We start from the raw sequence: 24,300 nt of genomic DNA, 5'->3' as shown, positions 1-24,300 counted from the left end.
TGTTTATTATGGTTCCAGTGATCAGTTGTCTTTTCATAAAAATTTTGAATTTAAGAGAAAAAAGAATGCAGCAGTTTTCTTGTGGTTGATTATAGATTAGGGAGGAAGTGTTGTAGCGCCTTAGGCTACGGATTTTATACTAATATTATTTTACAGTTCTTGAAATGTTTTTTTTGAAATTTTCAATTTTATTTTATTTTTTATACAGCAGGTTATTATTAGTTATCTATTTTATACATATTAGTGTATACCTATCAATCACAATCTCCCTATTCATCCCACCACCACCACCACCCCCGCCACTTTCCCCTCTTGGTGTCTATACATTTGTTCTCTACATCTGTGTGTCTATTTCTGCAGATGCCCTGCAAACTGGTTCATCTGTACCATTTTTCTAGGTTCCACATGTATGTGTTAACATACGATATTTGTTTTTCTCTTTCTGACTTACTTCACTCTGTATGACAGTCTCTAGGTCCATCCACGTCTCTACAAATGACCCAATTTCGTTCCTTTTTATGGCTGAGTAATATTCCATTGTATATATGTACCACATCTTCTTTATCCATTCGTCTGTCGATGGACATTTAGGTTGCTTCCATGACCTGGTTATTGTAAATAGTGCTGCAGTGAACATTGGGGTGAATGTATCTTTTTGAATTATGGTTTTCTCTGTGTATATGCCCAGTAATGGGATTGCTGGGCTGTATGGTAATTCTATTTTTAGTTTTTTAAAGAACGGCCATACTGTTCTCCATGGTGGCTGTATCAATTTACATTCCCACCAACAGTGCAAGAGGGTTCCCTTTCCTCCACACCCTCTCCAGCATTTGTTGTTTGTAGATTTTCTGATGATGTCCATTCTAACTGGTGTGAGGTGATACCTCATTGTAGTTTTGATTTGCATTTCTCTAATAATTAGTGATGTTGAGCAGCTTTTCATGTGCTTTATGGTCATCTGTATGTCTTCTTTGGAGAAATGTCTATTTAGGTCTTCTGCCCATTTTTTTATTGGGTTGTTTGTTTTTCAGTATTGAGCTGCATGAGCTGTTTATATATTTTGGAGATTAATCCTTTGTCAGTTGCTTCATTTGCAAATATTTTCTCTCATTCTGAGGGTTGTCTTTTCATCTTGTTTGTAGTTTCCTTTGCTGTGCAAAAGCTTTTAAGTTTCATTAGGTCCCATTTGTTTATTTTTGTTTTTATTTCCATTACTCTGGGAGGTGGATCAAAAAAGATGTTGCTGTGATTTATATCAAAGGGTTTTCTTCCTATGTTTTCCTCTAAGAGTTTTATAGTGTCTAGTCTTACATTTAGGTCTTTAATCCATTTTGAGTTTATTTTTGTGTATGGTGTTAGGGAGTGATCTAATTTCATTCTTTTACATGTAGCTGCCCAGTTTTCCCAGCACCACTTATTGAAGAAGCTGTCCCTTCTCCACTGTATATCCTTGCCTCCTTTGTCATAGATTAGTTGACCATAGGTGCATGGGTTTATCTCTGGGCTTTCTAACCTGTTCCATTGATCTTTCTGTTTTTGTGCCAGTACCATATTGTCTTGATTACTGTAGCTTTGTAGTATAGTCTGAAGTCAGAGAGTCTGATTCCTCCAGCTCCACTTTTTTCCCTCAAGAATGCTTTGGCTATTTGGGGTCTTTTGTGTCTCCATACAAATTTTAAGATTTTTTTGTTCTAGTTCTGTAAAAAATGCCACTGGTAACTTGATAGGGATTGCATTGAATCTGTAGATTGCTTTGGGTAGTAGAGTCATTTTCACAATATTGATTCTTCCAATCCAAAACCATGGTATGTCTCCATGGTATGTCTCTCCATCTGTTTGTATCATCTTTAATTTCTTTCATCAGCATCTTATAGTTTTCTGCATACAGGTCTTTTGTCTCCTTAGGTAGGTTTATTCCTAGGTATTTTATTTCTTTTTGTTGCAGTGGTAAATGGGAGTGTTTCCTTAATTTCTCTTTCAGATTTTTCATCATTAGCGTATAGGAATGCAAGAGATTTCTGTGCATTAATTTTGTATCCTGCAACTTTACCAAATTCATTGATTAGCTCTAGTAGTTTTCTGGTGGCATCTTTAGGATTCTCTATGTAAAGTATCATGTCATCTGCAAACAGTGACAGTTTTACTTCTTCTTTTCCAATTTGTATTCCTTTTATTTCTTTTTCTTCTCTGATTGCTGTGGCTAGGACTTCCAAAACTCTGTTGAATAATAGTGGCGAGAATGGACATCCTTGTCTTTTTCCTGATCTTAGAGGAAGTGCTTTCAGTTTTTCACCATTGAGAATGATGTTTGCTGTGGGTTTGTTGTATATGGCCTTTATTATGTTGAGGTAGTTTCCCTCTATGCCCACTTTCTGGAGAGTTTTTATCATAAATGGGTGTTGAATTTTGTCAAAAGCTTTTTCTGCCTTTATTGAGATGATCATATGGTTTTTATTCTTCAATTTGTTAATATGGTGTGTCACATTGATTGATTTGCGTATATTGAAGAATCCTTGCATCCATCCCTGGGATAAATCCCATTTGATCATGGTGTATTATCCTTTTAATGTATTGTTGGATTCTGATTGCTAGTATTTTGTTGAGGATTTTTGCATCTATATTCATCAGTGATACTGGTCTGTAATTTTCTTTTTTTCGTAGTGTCTTTGTCTGGTTTGGGTATCAGGGTGTTGGTGGCCTCATAGAATGAGTTTGGGAGTATTCCTTCCTCTGCAATTTTTGTAAGAGTTTGAGAGGGATGGGTGTTAGCTCTTCTCTAAATATTTGATAGAATTCACCTGTGAGGCCATCTGGTCCTGGACTTTTGTTTTTTGGAAGTTGAAATATTTTCTTAATATACTCAACTTTAGAAGTTCCTAGCAATGTTATAAATGGGAAGAATGTTGGTTTGAAAACAAGACTCAAGTTTAATTCCTTGTTCTGCTGTTCCCTAATTCTGTGGTGGTATACTTAAAAGTTGTGTTTAGAGAGCAATACCACTATCAGGTGGCTAAATAAGTTAATTATATGTCATAAATGTAAGGCATGTTAGTGGCTAGTTAGTAATAGAGAAAGTGTTTAAATCCCCCATTCCTATACCCCCATGATAACCACAATGAAAAAGTTCTTGTGTATCCTTCTAGAAAAAATTTTTTAAACTAAATGATAATACATATCCTATTCTCTATGTATTTTGCTTTTCCTTTAACATATCTTGGAGGCCTGTCCATATCAGCATATGAAACTATTTCAGTCTTTTTAACTACTGTGTAATATTTCCCAGTATTACTTTTATTTATTTAGTTCTCTTTTTGAAGAGTATTTGATTGATTGATTTCACTTTTTATTGAGTATAAGAAATACTGCAACATAAATTTTTGCGTATTTGTATGAATTTATTTGTAGGAAAGATTCCTACAGATAGAGTTGTTGGTCAAAGTTTATTGCATTTTTAATTAGGATAGATCTTATTAAATTACCTTAGAGATAGGTAAGGTAATTTAGTGGAGGTTTTCTCCCTCCACTAACAGTAAAGTCTGTTTTCCTTACACCTTTGCCAATATTGGGTACCATCAAATTTCATAATATTTGCCAGTCTTATAGGTGCAAGATGTTATTACACTGAGTCTTTATAATTGTCAGTGCATTAAGTCCCACCTCTCATATTTATTGGTTTATTCTTTCAGTGAAATACTTTCAAATGTCCTTTGGCCATTTCCCTATTGGATCAGCTCTTATTGATTAGTTAAGGGCCCTGTGTATTTTAAGGAAATTAGCCCTCCTATGAGATGAATCCCAAATTCATTTTACCTGTTTTTTGACTTAGTTTATAGCAGTTAGTTTTAGTGCAAATTTAAAAAATTTTCTGTGTTTACATATATATTTTTTGCGGTATGCGGGCCTCTCACTGCTGTGGCCTCTCCCGTTGCGGAGCACAGGCTCCGGATGCGCAGGCTTAGCGGCCATGGCTCACGTGCCTTGCCGCTCCGCGGCATGTGGGATCTTCTCGGACCGGGGCATGAACCCGTGTCCCCTGCATCGGCAGGCAGACTCTCAACCACTGTGCCACCAGGGAAGCCCTATATTTATCAATTTTTAATGGCTTTTGAGACTCCCCCAATCTTTTAATCTTTTACCGAAAGTGGCATCTTTGGTTTATGGTGCTCTTAAAAGTGAAAAAGAACATTTGCCTGTTCAAAGCAGTATTTTGTCTCAGCATCTATAAATCGAGTGGCTCTGTGACATTTCTTTTAAAACTTTAAGGATGAGTAGTCACATTCTAGAAGGTATTCCTTATATCCTGAGCAAAAGTAGTATGTACTTCCTGTTGGCTGCCAACAGGATAAGTAGCTGAGGGTTTTGGTAAAGGGTTTGACAAATATGGAGATTTCCTGTGATATATGTGTAGCATTATGGTTTTTAAAACATGCACAGATGGTATGCATACATGGAAGATGTATGCCTAGTTTTTAATCTTTATTGGGGCCCATGACCAATGAGAATCCAGTGAAACTTTAAGAGTTTTTCTGTATCCCTCTAAGGAACACGATTAGCATATAGCCTGTGTTCATTTATTCTGTCAACTAATATTTATTGTGTGTTTAGTGTACTTGAGAAAACATCCATAGTCTACATTTATAGACACTTTGTACACCTTCTTTTGGGTCTTTATATATCCATGTTTATTCCTGCCATAGTATCTTTGCAAAATTCCTGTGATTGTCTCCTTGTCATTTGAGATCTCAGCTTAATTGATCACCGTTACCCATAGAAGTGTTTTGTGATTGCCCAGAATTACTTTATTGTGTTACCCTATTTTAATTATTTGGATAGTACTTATTTTGTCTTTCTATCTTTGTTTTCCTTCCCTTTCCCTCTCTCTTCCCTCCTTCCCTCCCTCTTCCTTCCTTCTTCACTCATTTGTCATTCCCTGTCGCCTCTGCCCCACCCCACTGCATTCTCACTTAGAATGTAAGTCCCAGTACTTAGAACAGTTCATGGAACCTAGTAGATACTGAATAAATGAATGTGCTAGGTAGGCCCAGTGATAAGTGCTTTACAGTCATCTCATTAAGTCTTCATAACAACCTATTTGAAAGATACCAACCTTTAGTTTTGCTGATTTTTCTCTATTGTAGTTTGCTTTCTATTGTATTGAATTCTCCTCTTATCCTTTATTTATTTACTTGTTCTTTGAGTTTAATTTGCTCTTCTTTTTCTAGTTTCCTGAAATGGAAGCTTAGAATATTGATTTTCAATCTTTCTTCTTTTATATTGCATTTAGAAATATAAATTTACGTTAAGTACTGCTTTTGCCATATCTCATGAGTTGTGAAATGTTGCAGTTTTATTAGTCAGTTCAAAATATTTTCTAATTTCCCTGATGATTTCTTCTTTGGTCCATAGGTCACTTGAAGTGTGTTGCTTATCTTTCCAGACATCTGAGCATTTTCTAGTTAATTTTCTGTTAGTGATTTTTAGTTAGATTCTACATACCTTATATGATTTTAGACCTTTGAAATTTAAGATCTTATCCAGCATATAGTCTATTTTGGTAAATGTTCTGTGTGTACTCGAAAAGAATGTTTATTCTGCAGTTGTTGGATATAGTTCTGTGTATGTCAGGTTAAGTTGGTTATTTGTGTTCAGATTTTCTGCATCGTTATTGAATTTTTTACCTGCTTGTTCTGTCTAAGTGAGGTATGTTAAAATTGCAAATCATGATTGTGGTTACATGTTTTTTTTTCTATTAGTTTTATCAAGTTTTGCTTTATAGATGGAAACTATAAATTTAGAATACATACAAATTGCATATAAATTTCAAATTATTTTATCTTCCTTTTGAAATCATATCCTTTTATGTCCTGGCAGCAGATCCTCAGCAATTATTGGTCTGGAAACCACTTTTTTCACCTTCAGTTTTGAAGGGTATTTTCAGTGGGTATAGAGTTATATATTGGCCTTTTTTCTTTCAGCTTTTAAAAGATGTCATTTCATTGTCTTCTGCCCTCTATAAAGTCTGTTGAAAAGTTGACTTTCAGTATTATTGTTGGTCCTTTTAAAACAGGAATTAGCAAACTATGGTCTGCCCATTTGTATAAATAAAGTTTTATTGGAACACAGCCGTACCCATTTATTTATGTATTGTACATAGCTGATTTTACTCTGCAATCATAAGAGACGGTATGGCCTCTTGTAATGCCTAAAATATTTACTATCTGGCCCTTTACTAAAAAGGTTTCTTGACCCTTTCCTTAAGGAAATGTGTTTTCTTCTTACATGCTTTTAAGGTTTTTCTCATTGTCTTTTGATTTTCAGCAGTTTGGCTATGCTAGGCCTCGTGTAGTTTTCTTTATGTTTTTCCTGTTTTCTTAAGATTTTAAAATATGTGGGTTTACATCTTTCATAAGTTTGGAAAAACTCTTAGCTGTTAATTTTTTTTAATATAAATTTATTTATTTACTTATTTATTTTTGGCTGCATTGGGTCTTCGTTGCTGTTCACAGGCCTTCTCTAGTTGCGGCGAGTGGGGGCTACTCTTCATAGTGGTGCACGGGCTTCTCATTGCGGTGGCTTCTCTTGTTGAGGAGCACAGGCTGTAGGTGCGCGGGCTTCAGTAGTTGTGGCACGTGGGCTCAGTAATTGTGACTTGCGGGCTCTAGAGCATACGTTCAGTAGTTGTGGCACATGGGCTTAGTTGCTCCATGGTATGTGGGATTATCCTGGACCAGGGCTCGAACCCGTGTCCCCTGCATTGGCAGGTGGATTCTTAACTACTGTGCAACCAGGGAAGCCCTTAGCCATTAACTTTTGAAATGTTGCTTTTGTCCCCTTCTTTCTCTCTCCCCTCTCTTTTTTAGGACTCTAATTTAAAGTATGTTAGATATTTTGACCATATTCAACGTGTCTCTGATGTGCTGTTTGGTGTTTTCCATTCTTTTATTTCTTGGTGCTTCAAATTGTATAATTTCTCTTGACCTGCCTTCACATTCAATAGTCCTATCTTCTGCTATTTCTAGTCTGCTGTTAAACCTATCTAATGAGTTCTAATTTCATAAACTGTACTTTTCATTTCTGAATATTCATTTGATTATTTTGTATAGATTCTCCTACTTTAATGACATTCTTTATCATTTTGTCTCTTTTGTCCATCTTTTCCTGTATTTTCCTGACCATATTAATTGTAGTTATTTTAAAGTCCCTATCTGATAACTGTAGTATCTGAATTACCCATGGATCTGTTTCTATTCCTTTTGTTCTCTTTCTCTCCCTTCTCTCCTTCTCTCCTTCTTTCCTTCCTTCCTTCCTTTCTTCCTTCCTTCCTTCCTCCCCTCCTCCCTCCCTCCCTCCCTCCTTATCTCTCTTGTCATTTGGTCCTGTTTTTAGCATGTCTCTTAAGTTTTGATCAGATGCTAGACAATTAAGATAAGAAAACTGACGAGTCTCTAGATGCTGTCTTCTTCCAAAGAGAGTTGTGTTTTTTTTCTGATAGGTAGATAGAGTTCTAGCAGATCACTTTGATCCTGTTTAAGCTCAGTTTTAGGCTTTTAAAGGTCTTGTCTCTTTCAGTTTTTCTTATACTCCTAGGGAATATCCTTACTTTTCAGTTGTGGCCCTTCTGTGGTCTTAACTGAAAGGCCAGGGTATTTATCAGCGCCTCTCTACCTGGGAGACTTGATTTCCAACTTCTCTTCCCAGCAATGTGTGTTTCCTGAAATCTCGGCTCAGGTATTTAATCTCCCAGCTGCTGTTGTTTTCTGCTGGGTTTCCCAGAATCTTGCCCTGTGAAAATGTAGTCAACTACTTGAAGGGAGTTTGTACACAGATTTTTGTGTACCTTTTCATTGATTCCCTCCTCTGTAATTTCGCCCTTCAAGTTCCATTGCCTTTGGTGGCCCCAAACTTTAACATTTGTGTCCTCAGTCTTTTAAAACTGTCATTTCTCCTTGGGTTCTATTCTCCCAGATAGCAGTTGGGGAAATGCAGTCAGGGAAAAAAGCTGATGTGAATAAAAAGTGCACTTTGTGTGCTTCTTTTCTTTCCAGGATCTTGGCCCCTTAAGTTCTGCCTGCATGGGTTGATCTCCGGTGCCTTGAGAAAATTACTTTATTTTTTTTCCAGCTTTTATAGTCGTTTTCTGTGGCAGACTAAGTATCTTACAAGCTACAGCACCATGGGCAGATTCTGTAGTCCCTACAGCCAGAATGATTCTGTATGTGTATTAGATTATGACTCCTCTATTCAGAACCCTCCAATGGTTCCTGACTTCATTCAGAGTAAACACCAAAGCCTTTAGTATTATTTGCCCTCCTTCATTGTCTCTGCCTAGAGTGCTCTTCCTCCCTGTTCCTCCCCTCCAGTATCTGAATGGCTGACTACCTCACTTGCAGATCTTTGTTCAGATGTCTCTTTATTTAGCCTATGCCGACCACCCTGTATAAAATTACCTCCTCCTTTCCCTCCTGCATTCTATCTCCCTTTGCTTTATTTTTCCCTCATCTCATGACTGTAAAATTTACTTTTTTATTATGTTTGTTTTTTTACTTACTAAATGAAAACTCTACAAGGGCAAGGATTTTTGCCATTTTTTTCTCATTTGTGTGTCACAAGTGCAAATGAGAACCAAATGAGAATAGAGAATTACAGATTCTAAGGTAGGAATTTAAAGATGGAAGAGTAGTGGTCAATTATATCAAATAATCTAAATGTATTCATGAAACAGAGGAATGGATAAAGAAGATGTGGCACATATATACAATGGAATGTTACTCAGCCATAAAAAGGAATGAAATTGGGCCATTTGTAGAGACATGGGTGGACCTAGAGACTGTCATACAGAGTGAAGTAAGTCAGAAAGAGAAAAACAAATATCATATATATATGTATTTTTAAAAATGAATTTATTTATTTATTATTTTTGCCTCTGTGGGGTCTTCGTTGCTGCGTGTGGGCTTTCTCTAGTTGCGGCGAGCAGGGGCTACTTTTCATTGTGGTGCATGGGCTTCTCATTGTGGTGGCTTCTCTTGTGGAGCACGGGCTCGAGGTGCACGGGCTTCAGTAGTTGTGGCACACGGGCTCAGTAGTTGTGGCTTGCCACCTCTAGAGCGCAGGCTCAGTAGTTGTGGCACATGGGCTTAGTTGCTCCGCAGCATGTGGGATCTTCCCAGACCAGGGCTTGAACCCGTGTCCCCTGCATTGGTAGGTGGATTCTTAACCACTGCGCCACCAGGGAAGTCCCCAAATAGCATATATTAACGCATATATGTGGAATCTGAAAAGATTGGTATAGACAGTCTTATTTACAAAGCAGAAATAGAGACACAGACATAGAAAAGAAACCTATGGATACCAAGGGGGAAAGGGGGGTGGGTGGGATGAATCGGGAGTTGGGATTGACATATATACACTATTGATACTATGTATAAACTAGATAACTAATGAGAACCGACTGTATAGCACAGGGTACTCTACTCAGTGCTCTGTGGTGAGCTAAATGGGAAGGAAATCCAAAAAAGAGGGAATATATGTATATGTATAGCTGATTCGCTTTGCTGTACAGTAGAAACTAACACAATGTTGTAAAGCAACTATACTCCAATAAAAATTTTTTTAAAAAAGTGAGAAAAAGCCAAAAAGTACTCATGAGATTTTTGCATTGGATTTTTAAATAAGGAAATTATTTGTTACTTTTATGAGAGAAGTTTTAATAGAGGAGTAAGAGAAAAAGATTACCAAGGGTTGATGATGTTGCGATAGCAATTGTAGACTATTCTTTCTTTAGTTCTGTGAGCACTGTAGGAGGAAAAGTTCATATTTACTTGGATAATTTATGGTTTCTCCTTTTAGAGGCTTAATAGATGGATGATTAGGTAGATGGAGTTTTCTGGTTTTATTCACTCTTGTATTTATTAAGTGAATACTTTGTGCCAAAAACTGCATAAGGTTCTGAGTGTCATCCAAGGGACGTACATATAGGCCCTAAATGAACTGAAAGTTACTAAGCCTTCACCTTGTGCACATAAACTAATTATGAAGGCCAGTTCCTTTAGATGCATAACGCTAGAAAAAAGTAAATTCTCTTATTCCCAACTTTTTTTTTTCTGCATAACTATTCATATATACAGTGGACCTCTTGGAGTAGAGGCATCTTTCATTTAAGTAGTTCTCAAAGCATGAAGAGGTGCCCATGTTTTAGAATTTTTTGGTAGGGCTTAAGAAAGATCCAGCCCTCCCCTTTTCAAAGATTTTGATGCATCCTTTTGGGGATGTACCTCCAACTGTAAATCACTATTCCTTATCACTTTTCTTAATCCATCATTCCTGGATTTAAATTTCAGGTGTTGCTTTCTGTAGTACACACATTTTGGTGATTCTTTTGAGGGAGAAGGAAGTAATTGTGTAGTGCAGTGCTCTCAAACTGGTGAAGGGCCTTTTTTTTTTTTAATTTCCAATCCATTGTGGATGGATATGAATGCAAAATACAATAAAAAATAAATTGCTAGAAAAACGAAATGGAAAAATATGTGCAAAATGCAAGCCCCAATTTTCTATTAGATTCAAAAATATAAAATTACACTGTTGAATTGCTCTAAATGCTTGCTCTCAGTTTCTTTTTATATTTCCTTACGGATTAGTAACAAAAATTTGTGGATTGGCAATGGTTCTTGGACCAGTCTTTCTCAGATCATACTTGGAGAAGCACTGAGAGAGTGTACAGTGCTACATAGTTTAATATTCCCCTTAATTTACACTGCCTTTCAAAGGAGTAGAAGGTTTTAATGAGTTATGAATTACAGATATTTTTAAAAAGAGGTAATTTATACAATGTAAAAGCCCTGCGACTTCTTAAATTCTGAAAGGTAACTGGTAAAAATTTGCTTTTCGATTATAGTTACTGTTTTATGTGGTACTAAAGTAAAAGTGACTTCTTGGTAATAGTAAGATTTCCTTTAACCTTCCAGTTACATATTTTTCTCTGGTCGTTGAAACTATAAAAAAAGGCATATTTGGATCATGAAAGGAAAAGTTATACCGCTTAACACCACAAGATGTCACTTATGTAAAAATAAAGTTGGTATTTTAATGCTCAAAGCTGGATAGCTACATACAGATAAATAGGTAAATGAAGAACTAGGTAAATTAAAAAATAATTGAAACACATTGGTTTTTGGTAAAGAGTTAATGAAAATATTACTAATTCAGCATTATTTTGAATCAACTCTTCTGATGTTTAGCAAAAAGAATTTTTCAATTTCTAAGATTAATGTAGTAATACATGTTAATAGGCCATATTTGAATCCATATAACGAAGGAGATAGACCTAAAATGCTCAATACAAGTGAACATATTTTGAGGGTAAATTAGGTGTTATGGTATTAACTTCCCCCCAGTCTTTACTGTTTTGGTGACAAGCAGACAGGAATTTGTGTAGAGATATGTAATTTATATCAGAATTTTCAGTAGGTGTTTATGACATATCTGAGAAGTTGAATATTACATCAGTTTGAAACAGTGCCTAGGATTTTCTTGTCTCTTTTCTCTGAACCTCAAAGTTAATAGCTCTCTACGTGAGTTAACACAAAAGATATTTGTATTGGTTTTGAAGACCATCTTTTCTGTTAAACGTGAAGAGCAAAACCTTTGGCTTTAATATCGAATTCGTGTTTTCTTGTGTTTAGTTTGAGAGAGCGGGTCAGGACCTAAAGGTGGTTGGGAAGGGGACTGTGGCATCTTGAGCTTTAGAGGAACAAACCAAGTTTCCATTAGGCCATGAACATAATTGCACCTGGGGTTAGAGGTTGGAATGTTCTAAAAATTGACACTTCATTATTCTTTATTGCTCACTTCTCTCTCCAGATAACACTGGTGGAGAAGATTGGTGGAACACTCTTGGGGAAAAAAGGGATCAGACATGAGAAAATGAATTTTCTTTCTTTTTTTGACATGTATATGTGTGGTCACGTTTTCTTTCTATTTACTTCTTATCTAATTACTTAAGCTTTTTTCACTTTCTTATTCCTCCAAAGTTTTAAAAAAATTTCATTTACTTTTTTCATTCGTAAAAGTCTACATGGTCAGTTAGTAAAATAGGAAAACAGCAAAAATTAGAAAGGAAAAAACCTCATTTGTGGTTTCATTGATTTTTGTTCCTTTTCAGTTAATAGTGCAATGTGAAAGAACAAGAAGTTTTAAGAAGGGATTCTGAATTCATTACAGAGAACAGTTATAGTATTTTATATTTGGTAGATGTATATCCTCGGATGTAGTTCTTATATGTTCCTGTCTTACTATTTATATATTGTCTAGCTGTATTTTTAATTAGAGAAAAGTAGTTATTGTAATTATTTAATTATTTTTGTGTCCTGCTAGTGGTCACCATTGCATTTAATTTTATGAGCTGCTTGGAAAGAAAGGGAAATTTTTTTCATAGTAAATCCCATTGCCTCTACTCTTTTTGGGAAAAATATACTTAGCTTCCGTTTGTTTACTTATTTATTTTTTACTGCCATGACAGTTTGAAACATTTAACTTATATGTTAGTTTGCTAGTACTGCCATAACAAAATGCCACAGACTTGGTGGCGTAATTAACAGAAATATATTTTCCCTGGATTCTGGAGACTAGAAATCTAAGATCAAGGTTTTGGCAGATTTGGTTTCCTCTGAGGCTTCTCTCCTTGTCTTGCAGATGGCCACCTTCTTGCTGTGCCCTCACATGATCATCTTTTTGTCTTTGTGAATCTGTCCTAATCTGCTCTTCTTGTAAAAAATCAGTCCTATTGGATTAGGGCCAACCCATGTTGACCTTATTTTAATTTAATGACCTTTTTAAAGACTCCATCTACAAATACATTCATATTCTGTGGTATTGAGGGTTAGGATTTTAACATAGGAATTTCGGAAGGGACACAACTCAGCCCATAATAACACATGATCAGTCATTCATTATTGGTAAGTGCTTACTTGCCTACATTAGGCCTAAATTTGTAAAATGTACAAAGTAAAGCTTTTCTGTCAAGGCTGTCTATTTGAAGTAGTTAAGGAAGTTCTTGTCACCTACTTTAAAGCTTAAGCTGAGATGAAAAGGGCTTCTGATTGTGTGTGTGTGTGTGTGTGTGTGTGTGTGTGTGTGCGCGCGCGCGCGCTTGAACCATATTGCATGAAGGAGCTATGTGGAGTAAATTTTTAAATCTGTTTTCTGGAGAGTTTGTTGTAGAAACTATTAAAAATTGCTAATCATAAACTAATAACTAGTACAAGTAGTTAATTACTGTTGGTAATACTACAGTCTTAGTTTCTTATCAATTTTCTTACAGTCATTTAAGAGAATTTTCCTTTGACGTCCTAAAATAAAATTCAGTGATTTAAATTCTTGAATAAGGGACTTCCCTGGTGGTGCAGTGGTTAAGAATCCGCCTGCCAATGCAGGGGACACGGGTTCAATCCCTGGTCTGGGAAGATCCCACATGCTGCGGAACAACTAAGCCTGTGCACCATAACTACTGAGCCTGCACTCTAGAGCCCACGAGCCACAACTACTGAGCCTGTGTGCCACAACTACTGAAGCCTGCATGCCTAGAGCCCATGCTCTGCAACAAGGGAAGCCACCGCAATGAGAAGCCCATGCACCACAATGAAGAGTACCCCTTGCTCACCACAGCTAGAGAGAAAGCCCACGCACAGCAATGAAGACGCAATGCAGCCAAAAGTAAATAAATAAACCAAAACATTAAAAACCCCTGTATAAATAAATAAATAAATTCTTGAGTTAAGCTTGAAGCTTAAATGTGATACTCTAATTTCAGAGTATGAAAATGTGGTTTATCTCATCCTTAATAATGTATTTCTCAGAAATAGATATATGACTTTTAGTCTTGTTTTGGAGGATTAGTGTCTTATTCACACATGTGAATAAAACACTGTGAAACTTTTTAATATCATTTTTATGGAGGTATAATTTGCATACGACAAATCACCCACCTAAAGATTATAACTAGATGAGTTTTGACAGATGTATACACCTGTAAAATCACCACCACATTAAGAAGATACAGAACATTTCCATCTTCTTATGGAATAAAAAATTTTTTAATGTTCCTTTCATGTCCATTTTTCTTTTTGCCTATGATACCACTGATCTTGGTTTTATCACTACAGATTAGTTTGCATTTTCTAGAACTTTAAATGAATTAAATTATGCTCTTTTGTGTCTGGTGTCTTTCACTCACATAATGATTTTGAGAATTCATCCATCTTGTTGCATGTATCAATGCTTATTTCTTTTTCATTGCTGGGTTGTATTCCAGTGTATGGCTAAATCACATTATGCGATCAACATTTAGATTGTTTCTAGTTTTTTAATATGTATAAAGCTGCTATGAATATTCATTTAAGTTATGTGGAAATATGTTTTTATTTCTCTGGGAAGTGGAATGACTGGATCACATAGTAGATTTATGTTTAAATCTGTAAGAAACTCTCAGTTTTCCAAAGTGGTTGTACTGTTTTACGTTGCTACTGGCAGCCTGTGAGAGTTCTAGTTGCTCCACAGTCTTGGCAACATTTGTTATTGTCATTGGCTTTCATCTATTCTCATGGATGTGTAATGGTATCTCATTTAATTTGCATTTTCTGATAGTTAATGACCTTAAGTATCTTTTCATGTACTTAGTGGTATTCTTAATCTTACTTTGTGAAATATCTGTTCAAATCTTTTGACCGTTTTAAAAAATAGCCTTCTCTTCTTATAAATGAGTTGTAATTATCATATAACTTTTTTCTAATTAACTTTTGATTCTGAGATAATTGTAGATTCATATAGAGGTATAAAAAATAATACAGAGAGATCCCATGTACCCCTTACTCAGTTTCCTTCAATGATAAACTATAATACAATATCACAACCAAGATGTTTACATTGACATACTTCACCAGTCTTGTTCAGATTTCTCCAGTTTTACTTGTACTTATTTGTGTGTGTGTGTTGGGGTGGTATTCTGTTCTCATTTAATCACATATCTAGTTTCATGTAGCCACCCCAAAGGTAAAGATACAACAGTTTCATCACCATAGGGATCTCTTGCATTGTATTTTTATATCCACACTTCCCGCTTCTTGTCCTTACCCTCAGCAACCACTAATCTTTGTCCATTTCTATAATTTTGTTATTTCAGGAATGTTGTATAAATGGAGTAATACAGTATGTAACCTTTTAGGATTAATTTTTTTTCACTCAGTATGCTTCTGTGCAGATGAATCAGAGTTGTTGAGATGTCAATAGCTTGTTTCATTTTACTGCTGAGTGGTATTCCATGCTGTGGGTGTACCACAGATTGTTGAACCATCCACTGATTGAAGGGCATCTGGGTTGTTTCCAGAAGGGTTTTTTCCATTTTGGCTAGTAGGAATAAAGCTGCTATGAATACTTGAATACAGATATTTGCGTGAGTATAAATTTAACATTTCCTGGGGATGAATGCGCAAGAGTGCAATTACTGGCTTGTATGGTAATTGCAGGTTTAGTTCTATAAGAAACTGCTAAACTGCCAGTGTGGCTATAACCTTTTACAATGCCCACTAGCAGTATGTGAGCAGTCCAGTTCTTCCACATCCTCACTATCATTTGGTGTTGCCACTATTTTATTTAAGTGAGCCATTCTGATATGTGTGCAGTGATATCTTGCTGTGGTTTTAATTTGCTAATGGCTAATTAAGTTGAATATCTTTTCATGTGCTTTTTGCCATTTGTTTATCTCCTTCAGTGAATTGTTTGTTGATGTCTGTATTAGTTTACTAGGCATGCCATAACAAAATACCACAGATTGAGTAGCTTGATCAACAGACATTTATTTCTCACATTTGAATCTGGGACTAAAGATCAAGGTGTTGGCAGGTTTGATTTCTTCTGAAGCCTCTCTCCTTGGCTTGCAGATGGCTGTCTTCTCTCTGTGTCCTCACATTGTCCTGTCCTGTAGAATCCAGCTTTCCTTTGTTTTGTCCCAACTCTTCCTTTTAGTCCAAACTGGTAGTGTCTCTGCTGGTATAATCCCATCTCTATTCCTGGTTTCAGCTGAGATGTCTGATTAAATAAATCCACGAGGGGCATCCGTGATTTCGTTATCAAATGATTTTTCAGTGTTCTCTGGTGTTCTCTTCTGAAGACACTTGCTTGATTTTTGCAACATGGATAAGCTGAGATTTTTCTAAATCTTCAAGTTCTAGTTCCTTTTTTGCTTAACAGTTCCTTCAATTTATCTTTCTTTCTCATTTTACTGTAAGCAGTAAGGAGAAACCAGGCTGTGGCTTTCACACTTTGCTTAGAAATCTCCTCGGCTAAATACTCAGGTCATCACTTTTAACTTCTGTTTTCCACAAAACACTGGAACTTAGTTGGGCCAAGTTCTTTTCACTTTATAGTAAGGATTGCCTTTCCTCCAGTTTCCAGTAGTATGTTCCTCATTTCCATCTGAGATCTCATCAGAATCACCTTTAACTCCATATATTTACCAACAGTCTCTTCAATGCATGTTTTAAAAAAAAACAAACATGCACTTCAAAACTGTTCCAGCCTCTACCTGTTGCCCAGTTCCAAAGCCACTTCCACATTTTTAGGTATTTATTACATGAACACTTCACTTCTTATTACCAGAATCTGTAATAGTTTGTTAAGGCTGCCATAACAAAATACCATAGACTGGATGGCTTAAATTTGTTTCTCATAGTTTCTCACAGTTCTTCCAGGAGGCTAGAAGTCCAAGATCAAGGTGTTGGCAAGTTTGTTTTCTCATGAGGCCTCTCTCCTTGCCTTGCAGGTGACTGTCTTCTCACTGTATTCTCACATGGCCTTTTTTCTGTGCATGTGCACCACTCTCTGTCTTAGGACACCAGATGGGATCAGAATCCCATCCTTTTGACCTCATTTAATGTTAGCTACCTCTTTTTAAAGGCCCTATTTCCACATAACGTCACATTGAGGGTCAGGGCTTCAGTGTGTGAACTTTGGGGGAGGGCACCAATTCAGTCTGTAACAATGTGTTCTGCCCCTTTTCTAATTGAATTGGTTGTTTTTTACTGTTGAGTTTTGGGAGTTCTTTTTATATTTTGGATACTAGTCTTTTGCATATATGTGGTTACAAACATTTTCTGCCAGTCTTGTAATTTTTTTTTTCTTCTTAAGAGAGAATTCCCTGGAACAAGTTTTAAATTTTGATGAAATTAATTAATCAGTGCTCCCTTTTATGGACTGTGCTTTTGGTGTCAAGTCTAAGAACTCTTTTCTAGCTATATAATAACTTTAAAAAATTCTGTTTTTCTGTGTTGAAGGAAAAATGATTAGATATTACAAATTGAATTTTTTTTTTTGCTGGGAGGGATTTTTTAATTGCTGGGGGGAACGCTCACTTTGAAGAATAGGAGCAGGTCAGTTGTAAGCCAAAAAAAAGAAATACTGGGAGGCAATTCTGTGTGGGTTTTTTTCCTTTTTGCAGCCTGTCCATATGAAGGCATTGATTGTTTTTGTTCTAAATTATCTTTTAAGGATGTTTGTATAGCAAGCAGCTTTGGAAAGGAGAAAATGCCTACCACTTCAGCAAAGTTATCTTACTTGGTAACATCATCATCTGCTTGGTCATCCAAGCTGGGAATGGGGGCATCCTTACTGAGTGCCTGTCTTATCCTTTACATTCAGTCACTGCATCCCACTGATTTCAACTTCCAAGAAGTTCCTGAATCTGTCCTACATTTTCATCCTTATCACTAACTGCTCTGGTTCATTACCTCATCCTCTCATTTACATGTTAAAATTGCCTTAATTTAATTCTTTGAATTAGGGAGTATTGATGTGGGTTTCCCTACAGATTTATGTTTTTTTCTTTTTGCGAGCTAGGGAGAAAAAAGGATGTGTGAATGACACATAGCTTTTCTTCATTCGGTGCTCTTTCTTGACATATTCTGAAGAAAGTTCTTACCTTTTTTTTTTTCTGTTATGGGGAATTCTTTGCATTTCTCTTTTGAATAACAGTTTATTTGGGGGAAGTCATATTAAGCAGAAATAACTGCTATTGGTTTTTTCTTTTTTTAATCTTTAAAGATGTGGACCATTTTTTTTTAAGTCTTTATTGAAATTGTTACAATATTGCTTCTGTTTTATGTTTTGGTTTTTTTGGTCCCGAGACATGTGGGATCTCAGCTCCCCCACCAGAGATGGAACCTGCACCCCCTGCATAGGAAGGCGAAGTCTTAACCATTAGACCGCCAGGGAAGTCCTGAAAGATCTTACATTTTGGCTTATGAAAATATTTTAGTGCTGATTCAAGAATTTTTATTATCTCTTTTTTTCTGATGATTATACAAGAGAAATTTTGGGATGAGAGAATCTGTATGCCTCTGATTGTTGATATTTTGCCCAGAATTGAGGTACAGTTTTATATTTTTGTTTTATTGATGGGCTTTGTGACAGCATAGCACTTTGATATTATTTGGTAGGGTTAGATGAGAAACATATATTTAATTATAAATAGCAAAGTAGTTATGTAACATTGTGCATCAGGTTATTTCTAATTCTTATATTATTAAAATTATATGTTTTAATACCTGTGTAATGTAAAAATCTAAATATGTAATTTTTTCTTTTCTTTTGTATAGGAATGAAGATCTAAAGCAAATGTTAGAGAGCAACAAAGATTCTGCTAAATTGGAGGCTATGAAACGGATTGTTGGGGTAGGTAAAATAGTAGATCATTTCGACTTTTGGATAAATGACAAGTAGTGATATATTAAAAATATATATTAAAAAATATGTTAAATACCAATCTACCCTTTATTATTAACTTAAAATTTCCTGTCTAAAATGTTTTGGAGGAAGTAATGAAGTGACAAAATTCAGAAACTTGAGTTCCTATTTTGTTTTTTCTGTTTTTTAATTTCCGTATCTCTAATGTTAAGATATTTCTTCTGTCAGAGTGCTAATCAGTTTGAAGACAAAATAAGATTACATACAACAATATTTTGACTTCCTACAAAGAGGGATACTAATGAGCTAAAGTATTTTTTTTTGTCATTCTATGACCTAAAACTTGTGAGCATGCTTTCTTCTGATTTTCAAATTCCATTACTACCAATAGAAATGCTTTATTCAGTTTATCAGTGTAGAACTTCTAATGAATACTAGTAAATGTAAGAGCATTTCTCTAGTTTCAGTTGTAACGTAAAATTCAAACAGTGGACTGATATGTTATTATGTAGAGGGTTCCATTGTCAGAGAATTAAATATAATGAAATTTCTGATTATATATAAAATCTTACGTAGTTTTGTAACTTGTGTTGGTCTCTTTTTTTTTTTTTTTTTTGTATTTGATAGTTCACGTTCACAGTGAAAAAAAACTGGCTTAATTCAGTGACTGTCTGATGCTAAAGAGTTCTGCTTGTCTCAGTGGAATTAAATTCGTTAAAACCTTTCTTATTCTTACTATGCATTTTTCACCACCACTGCTGATTTTGTTTTCCAGAAATTTTTGTATAAGGTCAAAATTTAGTAAATTTCCATAATTGCACAAATAAACTCTACTGTAGTAGGGTGTAAACACAACTGAAACAGTATTGTTTTCCAGCAGACAATGCCACCATGTGAGAGTTTGAAATCTCCTTTCTAAAATCCAAATCCCATTTATGAAAGATGATTATGGGTATGAATATGTCCTGTTCAAAAGTTAGTTGTGAAAATCAAATATATAAAAGTCAAGGACTAATTATATCTGTGGAACACCTATAAATTACTTGATTCTTGCATCAGATTTATGTCATTTGGTAATGAAGGCAAATGTTGAAGATTCTTTTGTAAATTTTTCATTTATTAATGTTATACCATATAAATAATAGCATTTATGGACAGGTAGTTCTTGCTTTGCATGACTTTGATATTTGAACTTCAGCTACCACAGTTTAGTTACCAGTTCACCAGTCTACTAACAAGACGGTTCAAATTTCAGATATCGTGGTATATTAACTTAGTAATTGCATAATGTACAAACTTCATCACTAACTCTTCAGTCCACAACTCACTATGTATATAACAAATGTGCATCATGATCAGTGACCAGTCATGTTACATCTTTTAAAGTTATTTTTAGTGATTGGTCGCTGTGTATGTTATTCAGTTTGTGTACAGACTGCAAAGCATGCAGTAGTGGTCCCTACTTGTTTCCCAGTGAGAAGCCCACTTAACATTTTATAAAAATGGTTAATTAAAAGAGGGATTTGGTCAACAAAGATTAAAATGCAGCAAGGAAATGAAAATAACACTAGAAATGAAATTCAGATAGAATGTAACTGGAGTTATAGAGAAATAGCTGACTGTGGGAATGGTGACATTGCCCCTTTTTGAGAGACTCTAAATATGTAGCTTGAGGAACTTCAGTAAGGCAAGCGTTTCAACATAAATGAGGAAAATAGCTGTGATGAAAAGGCCGAAGATATGCCAGAGGAAGTGATGCTGCCAAAAATCTTCACATTAGAGGAACTCCAGGAGATAATTCACAACATTGAAAGTACAAAGGATACAATGTTGGAAGCTGATCCAAACTTATAAAGGAGTAATTTACCAAGGAATAGAAAAGATGCTTGCTTGGTAATTTTCTTTCTCTGTTTTAAAATTAATTTATTCATTTTTGGCTGCGTTGGGTCTTCGTTGCTGTGCACGGGCTTTCTCTCTAGCTGTGGTGAGTGAGGGCTACTCTTCGTGGTGGTGCATGGGCTTCTCATTGGGGTGGCTTCTCTTGTCGTGGAGCACGGGCTGTAGGTGTGTGGGCTTCAGTAGTTGTGGCATGTGGGCTCAGTAGTTGTGGCTCACGGGCTCTAGTGTGCAGGCTGAGTAGTTGTGGCGCACAGGCTTAGCTGCTCCGTGGCGTGTGGGATCTTCCTGGACCAGGGCTCAGACCCGTGTCCCCTGCATCGGCAGGTGGATCTTAACCACTCTGCCACCAGGGAAGCCTGCTTGCTTGGTACTTTAAATCAGTGGTTCCCAACCTCTTTGGCACCAGGGATCGGTTTCTTGGAGGACAGTTTATCCACGGATGGGGTGGGGTTGTGGGGGGGGGTGGTGATGGTTCAGGCAGTACAGCAATGGGGGGGGATGGTTCAGGCCAGGGGTCCTGTGGCCTGTTAGGAACTGGGCCGCACAGAGGAGGTGAGAGGCAGGCGAGCGAGCTAAGCTTCGGCTGCCCCTCCCCATTGCTCACGTTATTGCCTGAACCATCTCTTCCCCTCCAACCCCATCCTTGGAAAAATTGTCATCCATGAAACTGGTCCCTAGTGCCAAAAAGGTTGGGGACCACTGGTTCAGGTGGTGATTAATGTGAGTGGTGGGGAGCGGCAGATGAAGCTTCACTTGCTCGCCCGCCACTCCTGCTGTGCAGCCTGGTTCCTAACAGGCCGCAGACCAGTACCGGTTGAGGCCCCTGCTTTAAAGGATGAGACTAAGGCAAGTCCATTCAAACTACTCTTGATAAGTTAATTCTCAATGTTTCTAATGTTAAGTTACAGTATATTAAATAAATATTTTATTGTTTTTCATTTTCCTATACGTTTCTGACTGACAGTAATAAGAGAGTTTTAAATGTTTCTACAAAATTTTTAGAAGTCACAGATCTGGGACTTCTCTGGTGGCGCAGTGGATAAGACACCGTGTTCCCAATGCAGGGGGCCCAGGTTCGATCCCTGGTCAGGGAACCAGATCCCATATGCATGCCACAACTAAGAGTTTGCATGCCACAACCAAGGAGCTGGTGAGCCACAACTAAGACCTGGCTCAACCAAAAAATAAATAAATAAAATAACTAAAACTTTAAAAAAAAATTAAAAAAAAAAGAAGTCACAGATCCATTATAAGTTTTACAGTTGGTTATCAAGATTGCTTTGCATGGTTTCAGCTTGTGGTTCTGCAGGTTACAGTCCTGCACTGCCATCCATTTAAAGCAGGCAGTGCTCTTCATTATTTCATTAAACTTCAGCTTTACATTCCATTAAGGTAAATTATTTCATTAAACCTGAGGATACTATTGAAATTACTAAATATGAAAATGAGGTATTTGGTAGTTTTTCCTATATTCCTCTTTCAAACTGATAAATAAAAATTGATATTCTCATAATCTAGACTACTTGACTATTATAAATGTAACTTAAATGTAAATAAACATCATAAAGAAATGTAAATATATCGGGAGGTGGGGGTGGGGGTGGGATGAATTGGGAGATTGGGATTGACATGTATACACTGATGTGTATAAAATGGATGACTAATAAGAAAGAAATAAATAAAAAACAAACATTAAAAAAAAAGAAATGTAAATATAGCCATACTAGTAGTTAGTCTAGTAGTTATAGACTGTCTCTCATTAGGAAGTTTGTATAAAGGTAAATTTGGAATTTGATCTTTTAAGTGTAGGAAAATGGTTATTAATTAAAAGTTATTCTGTCACTTTACATAATGTCTTCAAGGATCTAGCCATGTTGTCAAAAATGGCAGGATTTCTTCCTTTCTCATGGCTGAATAATATCCCATTTTACACACAACACACATACAGATATATGTATATGTGTGTATATGAAATATGTGAGATATATCTCACATTACCAATTTGCCACCAGCAGTGCACAGTGTTTCCCTTTTATCCATATCCTCACCAACACTTGTTATTTCTTGTCTTTTCGGTGATAGCCATTCTAACAGGTTTAAGGTGATAACCTCACTGGATTTGATGTGCATTTCCCTGATAATTAGTGATGCTGAGCATCTTTTCATGTCACTGTTGGCACGTTAAACTTACATAATGTTCTATGTCAATTATATCGCCATAGATCTGGAAAAAATACTTTATTATGCAAGTGACACAAATATGTATTTGTAAATTTTCAAATAATATTGAGGTATAAAAAGTAAAAGTTTCATCTTCCAGATAAACTTTAGGATCAAATTGTCAAGTTCTGTTAAAAGTTGTTTTTGGATTTTGATTAGGGTAATGTGGAATTTGTGTATTTCCATCTCCCTTCCCTCCCTCTTTTCCTGTCTTTCAGTAGCATTATATTTATATTTTATAGTTTCTAATCATAAGGAATCTTAAGCATTCCTTGTTAGATTCATTCCTGTGTACGTTTAAATTTTAGTTGCCATTATGAATGGTTCCCTTCATTATATTTTCAAAATTAATTATTACTGGTGTATAGGAAAACAAATGACTTTTCTGTTCTCGCATTTGGCCTTCTCAGTGAACTCTCTTAGATCTGGTAGTTTTTTGGTTTCTTTGCTTGGTTTTCTGGATACTTAATTACATTGTCCAGAAGTTATGACAGATTTATATTTTATTTTCAAATATTTTTATCTCTCATTTGTTTTTCTCCTCTCTTTGCTTGGATAAAGCTCCACTATGATGTTGAATAGTAGTGGTGGTGGAAGACACCACTATCTTGTTTCTGATTTTATTAGAAATATTTGTAATGTTCTAGTCTTGGTTTTAATATATCCTGCAGAGTTCAAGTAGATATATTTCTGTGTGTTTAAGTGATGTTGGATTATAGTTTTCTTTTTGTCCTCTGTTGAGGTTTTTGATTAGGGTCGAGCTAGATTCATAGCATGAGTTGTTATTTAAGCCATCTTGGCCTGCTCCAAATTTGCAAAGATTTCCCCTCTTGTTTTTAGCTTTTATGTTTAGGTCTATGATCTATTTTGCATTATTTTTTATGTATGGTGTGAGGTTAAGAACCGGATGCATGTCTGATTTTCCTCTATTTGTTATTAAATATTCCACCATTTGTTATTAAACAGCTGTCCTTTCCCCACTGAATTTCAGCTTCAAGTGAAAATCAGTTTACTGTGTGTTTGTTGATCTACATCTGAACTCTCTCTTCTGGTTCATGGATCTTTGTGGCTCTCCATTTACCTATACCTCACTCATGATTTCTGTAGTCTGTAGAGAAAATAGTTTTTTTTCTGTAGAGAAAACAAAGTTTTCTCCATGGCACTACCCTACACCACAGTCACAGTAATTCAACTGTGTTCTCATTTGGCAATAATGTCATGCAAGTGAATTTGCTGATGACTAGCAAAATTACAAAATGAACCCAAGGCCACTTAATCAAGAGTCCCAACAACAAAGAAACCCTAGGAAGGAAGGTCAAGGCAGGAGGTTGCAGCTGGCCAGATATGATACCATTTGCCCAGTTTTCATTTAGGAATTTGCTACAACAAATAAAATAAGGATCTCCTCCTAGTTACTAGAAAAGAAAAGAAAACAACAGGTATTACCTATCA

The 24,300-nt window shown here is 36.0% G+C and overlaps 1 protein-coding gene across 6 annotated transcripts in view; it reads left to right on the top strand.

Moving 5' to 3' along the window:
• AP3B1 (adaptor related protein complex 3 subunit beta 1) overlaps nucleotides 1–24,300 on the top strand; it is a 276,078-nt gene that overhangs the window by 18,736 nt on the left and 233,042 nt on the right. For all 6 annotated transcript variants that reach the window (XR_009539505.1, XR_009539506.1, XM_060143161.1 and 3 more), the window contains exon 2: nucleotides 18,642–18,717. Coding sequence is in view for 4 of the 6 variants with exons in the window: in XM_060143161.1 (XP_059999144.1) it covers nucleotides 18,642–18,717 (76 nt within the window). In the remaining 2 variants the exon portion in view is untranslated. The remainder of the gene's footprint in view (nucleotides 1–18,641; nucleotides 18,718–24,300) is intronic.

The sequence above is a fragment of the Lagenorhynchus albirostris genome, chromosome 3, assembly GCF_949774975.1.
Source record: "Lagenorhynchus albirostris chromosome 3, mLagAlb1.1, whole genome shotgun sequence".
NCBI classification, from domain to species: Eukaryota; Metazoa; Chordata; class Mammalia; order Artiodactyla; family Delphinidae; genus Lagenorhynchus; species Lagenorhynchus albirostris.
This window is presented reverse-complemented; position numbering and strand designations above follow the sequence as displayed.